Below are 19,042 nucleotides of genomic sequence, written 5' to 3'. Positions count from 1 at the left end.
TAAAACGTTTCATTTATATACATTTAACCCCTTACTAGTCAGCCGCAATTTTGGCAAGTGATGCATTCATGACATCCCCAAAATAAAAAGGTTGCTGCTCAGAAGTCATTCTGAATATACACATAACCAACATATATTTAGAAAGCCAACCCTTGAGAGTTTACATTTCAAGACTCAAAATTAACCAGACTGTTATTAATATTGAGATATGTAAGCTCAAACATAGAAACAAAAACAACAAATATAAAGAATATATTAATAAAATGTATAAAAATATTATGTGAATTTAGGATTGCAACTTATAACCACAACTAAAACATGGGGATTTTTTAAAGACAATCATCCCGCATATCCTATTCAATATTCTATAATAAAATAAACTTATCGAATATTCGAAAATCGTGACTCATCCCTAATTAATATAGTATTTCAGTGCAAGTGGATGACATGACAAGTAGCAAAAGGCAGTGCAATATGTGTGTAAGTGGGGTCAAATGTTCATAGCAAATTTAAAAATAAAAAAAATAAACCAATGTAGCAGCATCATAGTGTAAACTAAGGTTATTTGTGCAAGAGTCAATCAGCTGCCCTTAGGTTATTGGAGGGTGGGGGTGGAAGGAAGAGGCTCTCTACGATTCCCCTATAGAAAGTTAAGAGGATGGATTTGTGGGAGATGAGCCTTCCTCAACTGTGGGAGGAAGTGCAGAGGTTTTTGGACTTTCTTGGCCAGGTTCTGTTGGTGGTGTCGATAGATCAAGATGGGTCATCTGTGATGTGGATACTAAGCAACTCCGTGATCTTGACCTGCTCCATTCATGGTGCTGTTGATGTGATGATTGTCAACGATCACCTCTGTAGTCATTTGGGTGTGGAGAGATATGATGTTGTCCTGTCCGTGTCTGTGTGTTAGATAAACAACTGAATTATATTCAGATAAATAAACACAGAAAGCACACATTACTAGATAATTTTAAATCACATTTTTCATCTTGACATTTGTATTAAGATGCTAACCATCTTAAACGAGCTTGACAAGACTACTGCAATTCTGACCACAAATAATTTTGTTAAATAGCTCAAAAACAGCCATCTTTAAATAAAATATTTTTTCAACCATATTCCATCTTATACCTGTTCTGTTATGTAGGTGAAGCCCAACCACTGACAGATGTAGCTGAACCACTGCCTCATTGTATAAACTGTGACAATCAACCATAAATGGCTTATATAACTCCATGACTACCACTATAAAGTTGTATGTTTGTTTTGCTTTGCACTCTTTTTAGCTGATAATTAGTCTAGCTTACTTGTAGCCTAGGTAGCTTGCTATAAACCAATCCAACCTGGACATACCTGTCAAATTATTTCCTACTGTCTTCCTGTTTAAATATTTAACCGTAATTATCCCGTATTTGAATACTCTTTGCTTAGTTCATTGTGTATGTACCGAATGATTTGGATTAGCCTAAGCAACATACCGTTAGACCTAGCTTTACTGCTCCACTACCAACATTCTTTCGTGGCTACTGTTCTCATCAACGACAACGCATATATTCACGACGAAGTATAGCTTGCAGTCTTAAATACAACTTATATGAAAAGCATTAAGATATAGGGGTGTATAATCATTGTAAAACAAATCTTACCTTGACGTTGTCTTGCCGAGACACACCGGTCTCTCCAGGTTGGGTTGTAGACTCATTTGGCTTCAGACTGACGCGAGTCACGCGACGCCGGTTCAACGAATAACGTGATTGGCCAAATCAATTCAACAAGGTAACAACACAAGCGTTGATTGGATCTCACTCCGCCAACGCTTGTGATCAGCTAGCGAAATTAAATCTATTTTTATACTTTAATGTGCAACAATTGGCGTTGGAAACAATCGGTAATCTTTTTGTGAATTATTCATACAGACAAATAAAAAAAATGAGCCAGACAGCTGCTGGGTAACTATCAAATCAAAAACTAAACGAGATAGACGGACTCGGCCCACCGCCTATTACAGATTGTAGGCAATTAAGCTCACAGTTATAAAAACTTAGGACACTAAAGAGATCTTTCAACTGACTCTGTAAAACAACAAAAGGAAGATGCCCAGGGATCTGCTCATCTGCGTGAACGTGCCTTAGGCATGCTGCATGGAGGCATGAGGACTGCAGATGTGGCCAGGGCAATAAATTGTAATGTTAGTACCATGAGATGCCTAAGACAGCGCTACAGGGAGACAGGAAGGACAGCTGATCCTCCTTACAGTGGCAGACCACGTGAAACAACTCCTGCACAGGATCTGTACATCCGAATATCACACCTGGGGGACAGGTATAGGATGGCAACAACAACTGCCCAAGTTACACCAGGAACACACAATCCCTCCATCAGTGCTCAGAGAGGGTGGACTGAGGGCTTGTAGGCCTGTTGTAAGGCAGGTCCTTACCAGACATCACAGGCAACAACGTCGTCTATGGGCACAAGCCCACCTTCGCTGGTCCAGACCGGTCCAAAAAACTGGTATAATGTGCTCTTCACTGATGAGTTGCAGAAATGATTGTTACACCGAGGCATGTACACGTGACGTTCTCCCCGGCAACTCATCTAATCAGCACGGGGTCCAAGGAGTGGGTCCGGCAGCACGGCAACTCGTCTGAACTCTACCAGATCTGGTCCTGGGCGTGCGAGGATGTCAGTGTGTGCACACATGGAGATTTGAAGCCGGCTCCCCGAGAAGAGTTGTGCTCTACATTTTAAAGACAGCTGTGTTGTTCATTTGTTGGCATGATTTACATCAGATGTGCTTCATCCACCACTGTCATAACGAGGCTTATTAATTATGCACCACTTCTCGCTCTCCTGCCAAACTACCGTTGTGAGCCTGGCAGAAGGGCGGCCCTAAGAGGCTGGGCGACACTATATAGAGCATAGACTGTAAAAAAAGATGGACGACGCCCCTTCACTCTTTTCCATTGGTGAGAACTGAAGACGCCAGTGTCCCAATATGGCGCTGACATCTTGGGACTTGAGTCTGCACAGTTGCGATTTCGGGACCAGACCTGCGCAGTAGTGAGCAGGAAGTAAAGCCGCGAAATCAAGGCCCCGCCCTCAATCGCAAGCACATGCCCCTGCACTTTTGACGGTGTGAAATAATTAAATATAGAAATTCAGATATTAAATTTAAAGCTCCAATCTCCTCAGTCCTCCGAAGATCCCGAAAAAAAGTCAGTTGGTACTTCAGTGACTACTTCGCTCAGAGAACCTGTCAATCACAGCTGTCAATCATGATGTCACAGCACCGTTTTTATAGCATCAAATAACTAACTAAAAACAAACTTATTTTGAAAACAAACACTTGAAATGACATCAACGTGATAGAAACGACAGTAAATTACAGAAACTATCTTTGGAAAAAAGATATGTGAAGTGTAATTTAATTGTTTAGTTGGTCTCACGTCCCATTGAATAACATGGGGAGGCGGGTTTATGACCTATACTAGGACCAGTCACCGGGGGGCGATCGAGACGTTTTGGCTTGTGCGGCACACTTGAGATAGATAGATAGATAGATAGATAGATAGATAGATAGATACATAGATAGATAGATAGATAGATAGATAGATAGATAGATAGATAGATAGATAGATAGATAGATAGATAGATAGATACTAGGGATGTATCGATTGGATACCTGGATCGGATTTGGCTCCGATACTGAATCTTTTAGACGCATCGGTCAGACGAGCCCCAATCCAAATCCGATACTGGGTGTTAGTCATGTTTATTACTGTGAAGCTCAAAAAAATGACATAAAAGAACCATTAAAGTAGTTCATATGACATTTATTCAGTCACTTTAAAAAAGTACGATATATCTGTGAATCACAAAAGGCTGTGTTTAATAAGTAAAAATATAGTATGCACAACTCCAGCGCATTATTGAATGGCACTGCTCTGTTTACACACACACACACACACACACACACACACACACACACACACGGCTGTTTTTAGCCTTCACATGTTGCGCAACATCTGATCGCTACTCATGAACAACATCTCAGATGTAGATGCTCAATAGTTCGGTTCACTTATAATATGCATTTAGAATGGCACCGGAGGTGCATTTTACCAGAATTTGAATAAGAAGCAAATTAAACTACTGTGAACTTGCCTACAAATAGACACATACAGGACTTCCTGGAGATTTCAGAATGTCAACATAAAAGTGTGAGGGTTTAAAAGTTAAAGGTGCATGATTGAGATATTATATATATATATATAAATATTATAATATATTTTTATTTGTTTACTAATGATAATAATTTTTACATTGAAGGGGTTCCAAAAAATAACTAAAAAAAATTTAACAAAAAAAGAGATCTGAATCCTTTAAAGTCCAGATGTAAGTTGAAATAAAAAAAAAAAAGTAAAAAAAAACCTGGTTTCTTTTCTACTGAATACTGGAATTATTGTTAATTTTGCTGCTACATTATCCAGTATACTAGTTAACAATAAAGTGTTTCTTAATAAGCTATACATTTATATTGAAATAATGTGTAGTTAGAGGTTTGTGTTCCTTTACATATTAAAGAGTACACCCAATTAGTTCCACACATATATACACATATATTATATATATATATATATATATATATATATATATATAACACACACACACACACACACACACACAGTACTGTGCAACAGTTCCCCTTCTGTCACTCACTCGACGTTGTGTCGAATAAAGTGACACAAGGGGTCTTCCTTGGGAGCCTCGCGTACCTCTGAACTTGAGAAAAGGCCAATAAGAAATTGGCAGATGGTCCGCCCACGGACATACGGGTATAAATGGAAGCGGGCGTGTGCCTGTCAGTCAGATTTTTTCTTCGGAGCAGAGCGGTTGTGCAGAAGCAAGCTGAAGTCTCACCACGGTTCCACTCACCTCTGTTGGCAAGAACCACTACTGTTGGATCCTACGGCGCTTTTCCAGCTGCGTTCTCTCTCTGCACACTGTGCGGTCCACGCCCCTGGGCGCTTCGATAGTGCTTTCTGTCTAAAAGAGTGTTTTCCGCTCCTAAAAGAGATTGATTTCTCTGAAAGAGTTTATTTTCACTCGTAAAAGACCAATACACGAGCAGGCATTGAACGTCCTTTTAGGACGCGTCTTTTTAAAGATGCCTTTACGCCTCTGTGTAGTTCCTGGATGCGGTAGATATCTCTCCAAGACCGATGGTCATAGATGCTGCCTCGTGTGCCTGGGCAGCAATCACACTGAGGCAGAGTTTGTGGATGGTTCATGTACTCATTGCGAGAACATGATCATGGCAGCGTTGCAGTCGAGGTTTCCCACGGGATTGAGGACAACCCGTCTGGCAAAGGAGGCGACTTGGTGATCGCAGGGGGCTCGGTTACGCTGAGTAAATCCCCATGAACCACCCGCCCCCCGGCACGCTCGCTTGCTTCCGTCCGGGTTGGAATGAGTGCGGCTCAACCTGCGTTCTCCCTTGAGCCCCTGGAATGAGGATGTCACCGCTGCATCGGAGAGCATTCAGGTGTCTGACGCAGAGGACTCTACTGAGCTGCCACCTCCGGGTCAGCTCGCCCATTCTGAGGCCGACGCTCAGATAGCCGACATGTTTGCCCAGGCTACTATGAGCGTGGACTTGGACTGGAACCCTCCGTCCTCACCACAGCCTTCTCTTGATTGGTACCTCGGGTCAGAGCGCCGCTCCAGCCACGCACCACCCCCCCGGTACCTTTCTTCCTGGAGGTGCATGAGGAGTTGACGAGGTGGTGGATGGAACCAAACCCTCACTCGTCCGCTCTCACTATCCTTGGGGTGGCCCACGGGTACACGGCGGTCCCCCAGGTTGATAGAGTGGCTGCAATCCACTGGTGTCCCAAAAACGGCACCAACTGGCGGTATCAACTGGTACTCCCCTCCAAGGCCTGTAGGGTGATGTCGTCGCTGACTTCGAAAGCCTACAGCGCCACTTGACAGGCCGCCTCCACCCTGCACGCCATCCACCAAAACAAGGCACTCAAAAGAACTGCACCTGGGTAGTCCTAACCCCGATGTGCTGCAGGAACAGCGCTCTGCTACAGACCTCCGAGGACATCCCCCTGCGCCTAAACAACAGGCAGCTCTGCCTCAACCCGGGCCCAGCTCTCGGCCCCAGCAGCGAGCGCCCCACAGGCGGCGTACACCCCCCGTCTCCAGGACCCCCTCTAGGAGCCGTAAAGCTCCCAAGCGCTTCTGAGACGGAAGACATGGGCAGTCAGATGTTTGCTGCCGGGGGTGTGGAGGTAAGTGCTTTGAATCTTTTTTCAGCACCAAAGCCTCGGGACACACTTTTGTCTCCCCATGCATTATTACCTGCTCCCCACGCAGCGAAGCCCCACCCAGTATATCAAAAATTATTGTCCCTTTAGTGCCCTTCTTGACTTGGCTATGCGATTCAATTCGCCTGGCTCCCGCCTCGTTTCAGTGGTATTCGCTCCATCTCTGTATGGGGTGAAAAAGCCAGCTTCCCAATCTGAAGAGTTCGATCAGAGCTCTCATTCCAATAAGAGAGGCTGGAGGGGAGGCTGTCCCCCTCCACCTTGACGGTGTATGTAGCTGCTATCGCGCCCCACCACGACGCAGTGGACGGCAAGTCCTTGGGTAAGCACGACTTGATTATCGGGTTCCTTAGAGGCCCCCGGATACTGAATCCTCCCCGGCCAAGCCTGTTCCCCTCCTGTGATCTCTCAGTGGGCCTTTCAGGCCTTCAGAGATCCCCCTTTGACTTAGTTGAGCTCAAGGCCCTCTCCTTGAAGACGGCCCTCCTGATAGCGCTAGCTTCCATCAAGAGGGTTGGGGACCTGCAAGCGTTCTCTGTCAGCGACACTTCAAGTTAATCCAGTGTGCCTTCTCTCCCAGGTTAGCCACTAAGCTTTGCTTCCTGTATGTTCTTCATCCTACAGTGGAGAAATTTGCGACCAGGGCTCCACAGGCTTATTTTCCTCTTCGGGCAACTCCCTGTGATGCATTTTTCGCTGTACAGTCCCCCTGTTGGCAGATCCGCGTCTACCTTGAGCAGTCCCAATGTCCCTGGTCGCTGTGTTTGTCGAGCTCCTCCCTCATCAGGTAGGACCTACCACCACGCCGCTCCCACGTGTGGCTTGACAACCCATGTGGTGTAAACCACATATCACCTTCCCCAAATCTGGGCAGGACGTGGCCTCCGCAGGGTCTTTTCCCCTTGAAAGAATAGGATCGGGGAAGAATGCCTTCCCCGACGCATTTCATAGTGTTACGCTAGCCCCTGCCACTTCACACTCTATGCGAGAAACAGAGAGAGAAAAGGCCACGGCTACCAGGCTTGCTCCATGCTGGTCATGTAGCACCAGTTCCCCCCTCAGGGGTGCTGGGAACCTAAGGTCTATATATGACACTTTTTCTGGGGGCGTTGGGGAGGGTTACGTGCGGCTGATACAGTTGCATCTAGCACGCAACAGCCTGCTTGCACCTGTGTCAGCAGTTCACATAACCTGGTCTAGTGCATGGTGCTTTTGAACGGGACCCCTTGTGTCACTTCATTCGACACACCGTCGAGTGAGTGAGTGACAGAAGGGGAAGGTCACGGTTATTGTTGTAATCTCCATTCCCTGAGGGAGGGAACAAGACGTTGTGTCCCTGCTGCCACGACACTATACCTACCACTTTAAGCGGCCATACCTTATTCTTGGCTTCTCAGTGCAAAAACCTGAATGACAGACACACGTCTGCTTCCATTTATACCCGTATATCTGGAGGCGGGACATGCAAATTCTGTCTGCCAATTTCTCATTGGCCTTTTCTCAAGTTCAGAGGTACGCGAGGCTCCCAAGGAAGACACCTTGTGTCACTTCAATCGACACAAAGTCTCATTCCCTCCCTCAGGGAACAGAGGTTACAACAGTAACCGTGACATTTTAGGCACTTAAGATGTTTCACAAAAATATCTTTGCTTAAGATGGTTATTTTATATCTTCAGAAAAGATAAGAATAGAAGATCAGGAATCCCTAAAACAGATGTCATGACCCCCACAGAGACCCCCACTGAACATCTTGTCAGTCTGAGATGACAAAGAAACTAGATAGAAGAACTGTGGTGAATTCTCAAAGATGCTTGGAACATCCTATCTGCCAACAACCAAGAGAAACTGTGTGCAGGTGTACGTAGGAGAATTGGTGCCATTTTAAAGGCAAAGGTAGGCACACCATATATTGATTTAGCTTTTTTAAACTGTATGACATTAAGTGATAAATGAAAACTATTTATGTCATTATTTTTGAAGACATCCTCACTATGCAACATTTTTGTTTTAGCAAGTGCCTAAAACTTTTGCACAGTATTGTATATATTTTAAAAATGTATTTTATTTTCGCAGGTTGCCTTTGTTTTTGTTTTTTTTTTGTTTTTTATCTCATTTGAAGATCTCAAACAATTTATTAAGGATACACAAAAATAGAAGAAATCAGGAAGGGGGCAAATACATTTTCACATCACTATATGACACATGATTCACTTTGATGGTACAACAACCCTCAGGATTTTACCAACATTAAGACAAGGATGCAGTATATCTCAAATGTATTCTAGGAAGAGCTGCAGAGACTTTGGCAAAGTGATGAAACTCTTTACACATCAATTATGTATTTTTCCAGATAAAGCTCACACCAAAGGACAGAGAATTATGTCCCCCAGAAGACTGAATACGGAAGTCATCCTGGTGTAACAGTGCTCAAACCAGCATATGAATTAACATAGTTAACTAAACTGCTGAATAAACACCTTCTGCTGTCTCCAGAAAGCTGCAGTTTGAGAAACCATTTACATTACAAAAAAACATGTGAAGCATGTTGCAAATCCTGGCATATCTCTCTCTTTAATCATATTTTCCTAAAATAAGAGATTCATGGATAATCCCCTTTAAATGTAGTAGTAGTATGTTTTATTTAATGCCATGTCAGCGATCAAAGCTATTTTCATGGCAAGAATTCAATTACAAAAAACAAATATCATATACATACAATAAAAACAAAACAAATATAAATAGCAAGTCATATTATACAATATTTTTTTAAGATTAATATATGATAAGAAATCCAAAACCTTTTCAGGCACAATCTCATTAAATAAGTCCTTTAACGAGGTAACTTCATAAAAGAGCATTCTACTTGTGTTAAGACCAGGACAATCTAGTAAAATATGTTTGACAGATAAGGGAATATTACAAAACATACATAGGGTTGGGTCTTCACCTTTAAGCAAAAGGCATGGGTCAGATTTATGTGACCTATACGGCATCTGGTGTAGACCACTTGATCAAATCTTGTTTTAAAATTGATAAAAAGTCTGTTTGAAATTTCCGGATGAATTACATACAACTTATTGTTCTTGCACATATTCCACTCTTCTTGCCACTTATTTAAAATATATCGGTTAATAATCGGTCTGATATCTGAGGGAGGGATTTGACATTCATTAACTTCCTGATTAAGAGCTTCCTTAGCAGCTGCATCAGCTTGTTCATTTCCTGCAAGACCAACATGTCCTGGAACCCAGCAAAAGATAATGCTGAAAAACTGATTTAGTAGATAATCCACTTTGGTTAAGATGCAGTCCACTAAAGGATGGTCAATTTTTAAAGTGTCCATTGCTTGAAGGCAGGATTTAGAGTCAGTAAAAATTATAAAAAATTTTGCAGAGAATTTTCAATGTGCTCCAAAGCTAAAAGTAAAGCACGAGCCTCAGCAGAGAAAATTGAGCACTGTTTTGGAATACGAATTCCATAGCGTTGATTTCCAGTCACCATTGCTGCCGTTACACTGTGTTTCATCTTCGAGCCATCTGTGAATATAGGTACATGGGAGGGGAATTGGTTTCTTATTTCCAAATATTGCTGTCTATATACATTTGGATGGGTCACTCCTTTCTTCTGATGAGTCAAATCCAAATTAATATTAGGCTTCTTTAGTTTCCAGGGAGATATAGAATTGAATTGTATTTGGGTTAGAATGTTCAAATTTATATTCAAGTTCTCCAAATGAGGTTTAATACTGAATACCAAAGGATCTGATACTTTTAGGTTTGCTCTCATACAAAGGAGTAAATTGTGGGTTGAAGATTGAAGAATAAGCGGGGTTGGTTTTATTTGCCTTTATTTTGTTAGCATATTGGAGTGAGAGCTTCAATCGTCTGTTTTGAAGTGAAGGTTCATTGGCTTCGATGTACAAGCTTTGCATCGGTGAAGTTCTAAATGCTCCCAAGGCGAGTCGTAAGCCCTGATGATGTACTGAGTCCAACATCCGCTTATATGATTCTCTGGCAGAGTCATAAATTATGCTTCCATAGTCCAGCCGGGAACGAATTAGTGTTCTATAGAGTCTCAAAAGAACCATGTAATCTGCTCCCCATTTTGTTTTTGCCAGTACTTTCATTATATTCATGGCTTTAAGACACCTGTTTTTAAGTGCTTTCAAATGAGGAATGAAAGTCATTTTGTTGTCAAGAAGGAGTCCTAAGAACTTAATTTCTTTAACAACATTAATCGGTTCTCTATTAATGAAGAGTTCTGGGTCAAGATGAAGGGATCGCTGGATACAGAAGTGGGTACAGACTGTTTTTGATTTAGAGAATTTGAATCCATTTTCAACTGACCACTGATATATTTTGTGAATGCATAACTGCAGTTGTCTTTCAATTGTACTCATGTTCTTCCCTCTATAGCAGATGCAGATGTCGTCCAGATATAAGCTGCAGAATATATTAGATCCAATGATACTCTCAATGCTGTTTATTTTAATACTGAAGAGAGTGACAGAAAGAATGCTTCCCTGAGGAACTCCAATTTCTTGTTTGTGAATATCCGACAAGGTGTTTCCTACTTGGACTTTGAAATATCTGCTGGTCAAAAAATTGGAAATAAAGATGGGTAATCGTCCTCTAAAACCCATGTGGTAAAGATCTTTCAAAATCCCATATCTCCATGTTGTATCATATGCTTTTTCCAAGTCAAAAAGACGGCAACAACATGTTCTTTTCTAATGAAACCATCTCTAATATAAGTTTCCAGTCGGATTAATTGATCCAAGGTGCACTTTCCACGTCTAAAGCCACATTGATAGTCACTTATTTGTTTCTTCGACTCCAGAGTCCAAACAAGCCGATTATTTACCATTCTCTCCATCGTTTTACAGAGGCAACTGGTAAGAGCGATTGGTCGGTAGTTATTTGGATCTGAATGGTCTTTTCCTGGTTTAGGTATAGGAATTACGGTTGCTTCTTTCCAGGAGGGTGGTATTTGTCCAGAAGACCAGACAGAGTTAAAATGATCTAAAAGAAGAGATAATATGCTTTGGGGTAAGTGCTTTAAGAATTGATAGTGAATTTGGTCTGGCCCTACAGCAGTGTCATGGGAACATTTTAAAGAGTGTATTAATTCATCCATCTTGAAAGGTTGATTATATACTTCTTCGTTATCAGAACAGAAGTTCAATTTTTCCCTTTCCTGCTGTATTCGAATTAACTGGAACTCAGGGAGGCAGTTTTCTATTGACGAATTCTTTTCAAAAGATTCTGCTAATGTGTTTGCTATATCCATTTCCTTTGTCTGGAGAATATCTAGTTTTTTAATATGTTGGATATTAAATCCATTTCCAATGTTCTTCATTTTGCGAATCATGTTCCAGATCCTCTTCATGGGAGTATAGCATGTTAAACTTGATACAAATTGTCTCCAGCTTTGCTTTTTTGCTTCATTTAAAATTCTGCGAGCTTGAGCTCTACAAATTTTAAAAGATATAAAATTAGCCGTTGAAGGCTGTTTATTAAAAAGTCTTTCTTCCTTTTTCCGTGCCCCGATAGCTTTTTTACACTGCTCGTTAAACCAGGGGTTAGCTTTACAGTGCGATTTAGAGAATGTCTTTGGAATTGTTTCATTTGCAATATCAATTAACTGTTCAGTAAAAGTTTCTATAGAGTTCTGATTGTCTTGAGTTGCTGAAATAAATTTTTCATAACACATAATTTCGAAAGAAGGCCAATTTGCTTTTTTAAGTTGCCATCTTGAAGGTCTTTGTTGGACATCCGATTGAGGGAATGAGGTAATAAGTGGAAAGTGGTCACTCCCACATAAATCGTCCCAGACCCGCCATGTACAATCTAAAAAGATTTCAGCACTGCATATAGTCAAATCAATTGCAGAATATGTGCCATGACCTGGATGAAGGTAGGTTTTGGTTCCATCATTTAGTAAACACAAGTCATTTTTATGTATAAAATCCTCCATTCTCTTTCCTTTAGCATCACATCGATCTTCTCCCCATAAAGGATTATGGCTATTAAAATCACCCATAAGTATAAATGGAGTCGGCAATTGTGCTACGAGTTTGTCCAATTCTTTCAGTGTAATAACTTTGCTGGGAGGTATGTAGATAGAGCATAATGTAATGACTCTATGAAAGGTGATACGTACTGCTACTGCCTGTATTTGGGTATCCAGTACAATGTGACTGTGAATAATATCCTTTTTAACCAAGACAGCTGATCCACCAGAAGGTCTTTGTGCATTTGGTCCATAGACATTAAACAGTCTAAAATTTTTAACAGTCAGGGGATCATTTGGAGATAAGTGAGTCTCTTGAATACAATAGGCAAGGGGTTCAAAACAGAAGTTAAACGTTGCAGCTCTGCAAAATTAGCTTTTAGACCCCGACAATTCCACTGGATTAAAAGATTACTCATCTTCAAGTGGGAAGGATAGGTACAAATCCTTTATTCTTACACTTAGGGGAAAGACTACGACTTCGACTAGTCGTAGGTTCTGACATTTCGACATCTTTTGGGTTGTCATGTTTTGAAGTTCTGTTTTTATCTTGGTTTGGTAGTCGAGTTACTGTATTTTGAGGTTTCCTTTTCTCTCTGGGTTCTCTTTGTTCCAACTGGGTATCTTGAGTCGGGTTGGTTTGGATACATACATTCTTGCTTTTTTGTGAAGATGAATTCTTAATATTACTAATAACTTGAGGTTTGTCTGTAGAAATCCAAGTCAGTTCCGTCTGAGTACTAATTTCTCGTATATTTGGTTTGACCACAGCAGAGTAGGATCTATTCAGCGTGAAGGCAGGGAGACCTTCAACAAGTTTTCGGGCTTCAGGATAGCTCACCTTCTTTGTGTGTTTAATTTTTTGTATTTCCTTCTCTTTAATCCAAGCAGGGCATTTCTTTGATGAGGCTGCATGGTCACCAAGACAGTTTTTACATTTAGCGGAATTAGTACAGTTTGTTTCATGGTCATCCTTACCACAATTGTGGCAAACAGCCTTATTTTTGCATCCAGCAGAACCATGACCAAATTTCTGACATTTAAAACATCTCAATGGGTTTGGTATGTAGATATCTACAGTGACACTTAGGTATCCTATTTGAATTCTCTCTGGCGGGAGAGGTCTGTTAAAAGTCAGAATGTATGTTCCTGTTGGAATTACTTGTCCATCTTTTTTGATACTTATTCTTTTGACATCAATCACACCTAGATGATTCAGTTCTGCGGTTATGTCAGCTTCATCCATGTCTTGCAATTCTCTGGTGCGGATCATTCCTTTGCTGTTATTCAGAGAAGGGTGACAGAATGCTCTCATAGTGACTCCAGCCAGATTTGTTGCTCGTAATAAGTTCTCGGAGTTTGCTTTCCGAGCGCACTCCACCAAAATTTGTCCCGATTGCAGCTTTTTAATATCCTTGACTGTTCCTGCTATTCCTTTCTGAATAGCAAAAGGAGACAGTTTAGTGAGAGGGCTGTCAATTGATAGAGACTCAAGTAAAATAAATCTTTGCCAATTTCCTTCTTTTGAAGAAAAAATGTTAGTGGTTAGTTCGACTTCCAAGTCTTGTTCCAGTATCCGTTTTTTGGTGTTTTGTTTATTTGCCATGTTTAGAAAGAATAGATTCATCATCTCTGCTCCTCACCCACCTCGGAGTCCTACAAGGGGATGTACAGTGCCGCGGGATTCCACCGGATGTACACCAAGGATACAGTTATGATATACTTGAGCATATATATACAAGATTTATACTACTCAATTGACCCTACGCCAGTGCCTAGGGTCAATTGAGTAGTATAAAAGTGGAAGAGGTGAAAACTAAATAGTTGGTTGTAATTCTGAACCAAGTCCAGGGCAAATCCAGACAAGCCGATTGATTGGAATGGGCCATTCCAACCCCTCGTCTGAATGAAGTAGGAGCCAAAGTGATGTGTTAGATATATGGCGGCCGCAGCAGGCCACAATCCTCAAGCACCAGGATCTCTTCCTCCACTGACACGAGTCGCAACTCACGGCGTACAAGTTGCCCCATTTGTCGCCTCTTACGATCAGCAAAGGGGTGCTAGGGACCTATTCTACCCCGGGTCCCCACGGGGCCCCCTTTAAATGTGAAAAATAGTGGACCCATAGCAATGTGAACCTGAAATATTGATATAGTTATCAGTGCAAGAGGAGTTTGATGGACCATTAATCAGTGTTCGTGTCATGTGGACTATGGATTTTTGTTTTCTTTGTCACAGAGATGTTTTGCCTTTCACAGATATATGGTATCGGTGTATATGAACAGATATGAAAACTTTTTTTTCAGAACATATAATGCAGAAAACAATGCTTGGGGTGATTTAGAATTGGTGTCATAACATAGTTTGTCCAGCAGAGATTGTTCCGTCTACACTGTTTACAGAGCTGAGCTGAAGGTGGTTCTGCAGACAGTGCAGAGTTAAGTGGTGCAGAGTTAAGCGGTGTCGTCATGGTAAGCTGCTAACTAGTTTATGAAATACATACTGGAAAGTTAATAAACAAGGACCCCTTCATTTTCCATTTTTAAAATAATGTTAACCCTGTCCCTATCAACCATGTCACTCGTGTTTATCACATCTGTTCCCTGTTAGCCAGCTATAGTTTGTCAGTATATTATAGTGCAGTCAGTAATGTAGCAGATTGAAAGATAAATATCAGAGCATCTTTTTGCAGCTCAGCAGACAACAGTTCTGTGGTGGATTGTGTCTGTTGAGTGTTGATTTCACGCTACGCTGGTACCTAGTTGGTGAGTTGCAATGCTGGTCCATCTTTTACTCTCCATGACAACGTTTACTCTCCATGACAACAAGCTTATAGCTAACCACGTAGCGTACTTTCAATGCTTGTCAGCTGAGTGGAAGCTAATGTGTAATCCTGTATCCACCAAATTGTTTTGTTCAGGATTCACAGTTTGGTGACCCCTTCAACCGAACAACTCCAGTCATTGCATTTATAAAATGTAATATTTAAAAGTCTGGTTTTCCACCGTTGAAAGTTTCCCCTGAACTTGTATAGCAGAATACGGTGTAACACCGCTGCTTTTCTCTTGACTCGGCAGGTGTAGATGCTTCTTGTTTTACAACCTGACAATAATTGACTGGCAGTATTAATATAGTAAGCATTTGACTGATACTAAACAGTACTGATGTTTATTTAGCCATTTATTTTATTTTTATTTATTCTTTATTTCCTCAGTGTTCATTTCTAAAATTTGTTGACAGTGTTTAATAATAATAATAATGTCAAATATTCTTTGATAGAAAATATTTATTTAAGAAAGCAGCCTTTCGAGTACCTTTGCATAGTATCAGTTTTCATTTCAGCTCAAAAATGAACTATATCAGCCACCATATCAGTTATCTGTGAATTTCCCCCCTCTAAAAATCGCTATTGTATCGGCCTCAAATCCCAAATCAGTCTGGCTCTACTGGTTACACTTTGCAAGTTAACTCAAGAGCAAAAACAGGAAATTTGTGAAAGGTATGAAAATAAGGGCAGGGGGAAAACCTCCTCTTAATTTTCCTCTCCAAGTTAGGGGAGAGCAGGGCACAACCTAACACTTTTTGGTTTTCTTATGTTTGTGTAAATGTACTTGGGGTTCGATGTATTTCTCTTTTTTCACATTAACTTCACATGTGTCTATTACACATATGTGGGGTCTTGTTTCTTATATATCATATAAGAGCTTAAAACCCCCACTATCAACTGTATCTGAGCTCATTAAAAAGCCTTGAAGATAAACTACATTTTCATGTCAATAGAATCAGAAAAAGCTTTATTGCCAAGTAAGTTTTTTACACATACAAGGAATTTGTTTTGGTGTTGTAGGTGCGTTCACACAATCGCTAAATGAAACAAGAATTAAAATATAAGCAATATAAATATGTCCACGCAGTATCAATTAAAAGTAAGCATAAAATAAAAGAGAGCAGAGTAGTGCAGTGGAATGTAGAGCCAGAGGTGGAGTGTGGAGAGTGTCAGGGTGGGTACCGGGCATTGTTGATAAGGCAAGTGTCAATTGTGGAGTCACAGAGGATGATGGGGGCAGGTGCAGGTGAGGCTGAGCTCTTCCTGAAGTCCACAACCATCTCCACTGTCTTTAGAGTGTTGAGCTCAAGGTTGTTTTGGTTGCACCAGGTGGTCAACCTCCCACCTGTAGGCGGACTCGTCACCATCAGAGATGAGTCCGATGAGGGAGGTGTTGTCCGCAAACTTCAGAAGCTTGACGGACTGGTGACTGGACTGGAGGTGCAACTGTTAGTGTACAGGGAGAAGAGCAGATGAGAAAGAACGCAGCCCTGGGGGGGATCCAGTGCTAATGGTCTGTGAGTAGGAGACATGTTTCCCCAGCCTCACATGCTGCTTCCTGTCAGACAGGAAGTCAGTGATCCACCTGCAGGTGGAATCAGGCACACTTAGCTGGGAGAGCTTCTCCTGGAGCAGAGCCGGGATGATGGTGTTAAAAGCAGAGCTGAAATCAACAAGCAGGACCCTGGCGTAGGTTCCTGCGGAGTCCAGGTGCAGGAGGATGTAGTGGAGGGCCAAGTTGACTTTCATCTCTGGTGAAAGAGCTCCCGGTACCGACACAAAAAACAGAGTTAAAACACAAAACCGCACGCACGCACACACGCACGCACACACACACACACACCGAGGCGGCCGTCTGTGGCGCCATCTCATTACACAATAAAAGCCATTTATTAACGTTACAATAATTTTGACACTTGAAAATAAATACACAACAAAGCCACAGCACTGACCGAAATAATGCATGGATTGATGACAACACACACATTTACATTAAGGAGTATCATGTAAATGACATATCTGACTGCATGGAATTGCATATATTTTTTGGGAATTGGGGCACATTGTAAGACAATGTTACAACTGGATTTTAAACCATTTTAATTTGAGAATTAAAAAGACTACGTAAGATGCTAAAATATTGGAAATTAAAATGATACCAAGTTTGCCTCATTTTAAATAAACAGTAAAAACAGAGTTGACAATTTACTTTCATGTGAATTTTTACTTTTGCTACTTTAAAATGAAATGTTGGCAATATCTTCCGAAGTTTTTTCCCGCGCAATTCTTTTCTCTACACAGTGTTGATTTGGCAACACACAAACAAATATTTCGTCTTACCAGCGTGTGTGGAAACATTTAAACCACATGTGTGACAACTAACTCTCCCCTACTCGTTCACTGCATGCTTATTTGACTGACTTGTTTGAAGTTCAGTTCGTTAACATTAAAGGTTTTGATCGTGTTTCACCTCCAAGTGTTCAAAGTGTGAGAATTACAGACCTGTAAAAGACCTACTTAATAACCAACACTCAAATATATAACATTGAAACACCGATGACGTAAAAGTATTTTAAAGTATTCCGTGTATTGTTATTTAGGCCATACAGAAGGTAAAATCACACTCACCTGTCTGACTTTGAGAATGTCCCGTCGGTGGATGTGTACTGCGCACAGTGACATTTCAAACAAAACAAACAGCAAAACTGCACACACTACAATTCTGTACATGGTCGCAAAAGAACAATATCAAGCAGAAATTGCGCGATACATAGTCCGGTGAAGACAGTCAGCACTGACAGACTCGCGAGAAAAGGTGAAGTTGCGATCTCGTGCTGGAGGCGGGTGAATGTTTTTGAGTGACGTGTGAGCTCCGCCTCTCACCGGAATTCCGCCGCTCCGCTCTAAAGGTCACGGGAGTCTGCATTCCTCAAAAGTCAAAGCTGAATGTTGATTGAAAGCCTCTTTGCTCTACTAATATAAGGACGAATATATGATGAGATACTAAAAGATACTGCAAGATATGAAACAGAGAAGAAACAGCTCTAGAACTGGTATATAGAAGAAGACATTAGCAATAGATTCATCTAATAAATGTGCATTTCTCCATTTTAGCTGTGTGTTTTGAACACACTAAATTAACCACTTTAAAATGGGGTAATATCTTATTCAAATGCATCCTATGTACACATGAGATTCATCAATATATCCACAACATTTGTGGATCAACTTACACCTGCACAACGAAACAAATAAACGTGTGAACTTTAATTAAATTATGCACTAGTTTCAGAATAATCGCAATTTGTGTTGCGTAACTTGCATTGTGAATACACTGTTTCCATAAGAAACACTCTACATGCAATGTATGCTTTCATGGAAAATGAATAAGTCTCTAAAGTATGAAGAATTCAGAGTACTGTGGGCTAACTTCTAAAAAGTAGCTAATTCTTCAGTCTATACATTATTATTTCAGGACAGTAGGTCTATGTACATTTATACTGTATGTTTGATACATGTTTACATTCATGTTTGAATATTTGATTAGTTTGGTCTGTTATGATTCTCTGTATGTGTTTTGACCTGTTCTCCGTCGAGTTAAAATGACTGTAGTTCATTAATGTGACCTATTACATCTAAATGATGTTGGGTCTAATGAAACAAACTTATCCAGAATGAAAGTTGTTAAAATTAAAGGTTTTAAAAACATAAAATTAGGTGTTAAAACTTCTATTTACTAAGGTTTATGACATTTTTTGTGTACAGAACATATGCACAGCATATTATTTCTTTCTTTTTATTTTATTGCCTTAAACATAAAGAGTCAATTAAGCCATTTAAGAGCAAGATATGAGAGAAACTAAAACTC

The 19,042-nt window shown here is 40.8% G+C and overlaps 1 protein-coding gene across 1 annotated transcript in view; it reads right to left on the bottom strand.

Moving 5' to 3' along the window:
• Positions 1-17,966, bottom strand: part of LOC127620637 (interleukin-17 receptor E-like) — a 39,860-nt gene extending 21,894 nt beyond the window's left edge. Inside the window, exon 1 of the mRNA XM_052093836.1 lies at positions 17,803-17,966. Within this exon, the coding sequence (XP_051949796.1) occupies positions 17,803-17,904 (102 nt within the window). The 5' untranslated portion in view covers positions 17,905-17,966. The remainder of the gene's footprint in view (positions 1-17,802) is intronic.
• Positions 17,967-19,042: the final 1,076 nt, after the last annotated feature.

The sequence above is a fragment of the Xyrauchen texanus genome, chromosome 27 (genome assembly GCF_025860055.1).
Source record: "Xyrauchen texanus isolate HMW12.3.18 chromosome 27, RBS_HiC_50CHRs, whole genome shotgun sequence".
Lineage (NCBI taxonomy): Eukaryota > Metazoa > Chordata > Actinopteri > Cypriniformes > Catostomidae > Xyrauchen > Xyrauchen texanus.
Note: the sequence above shows the minus strand (reverse complement) of the source record. Positions and strands in the feature narration are given on the sequence as shown.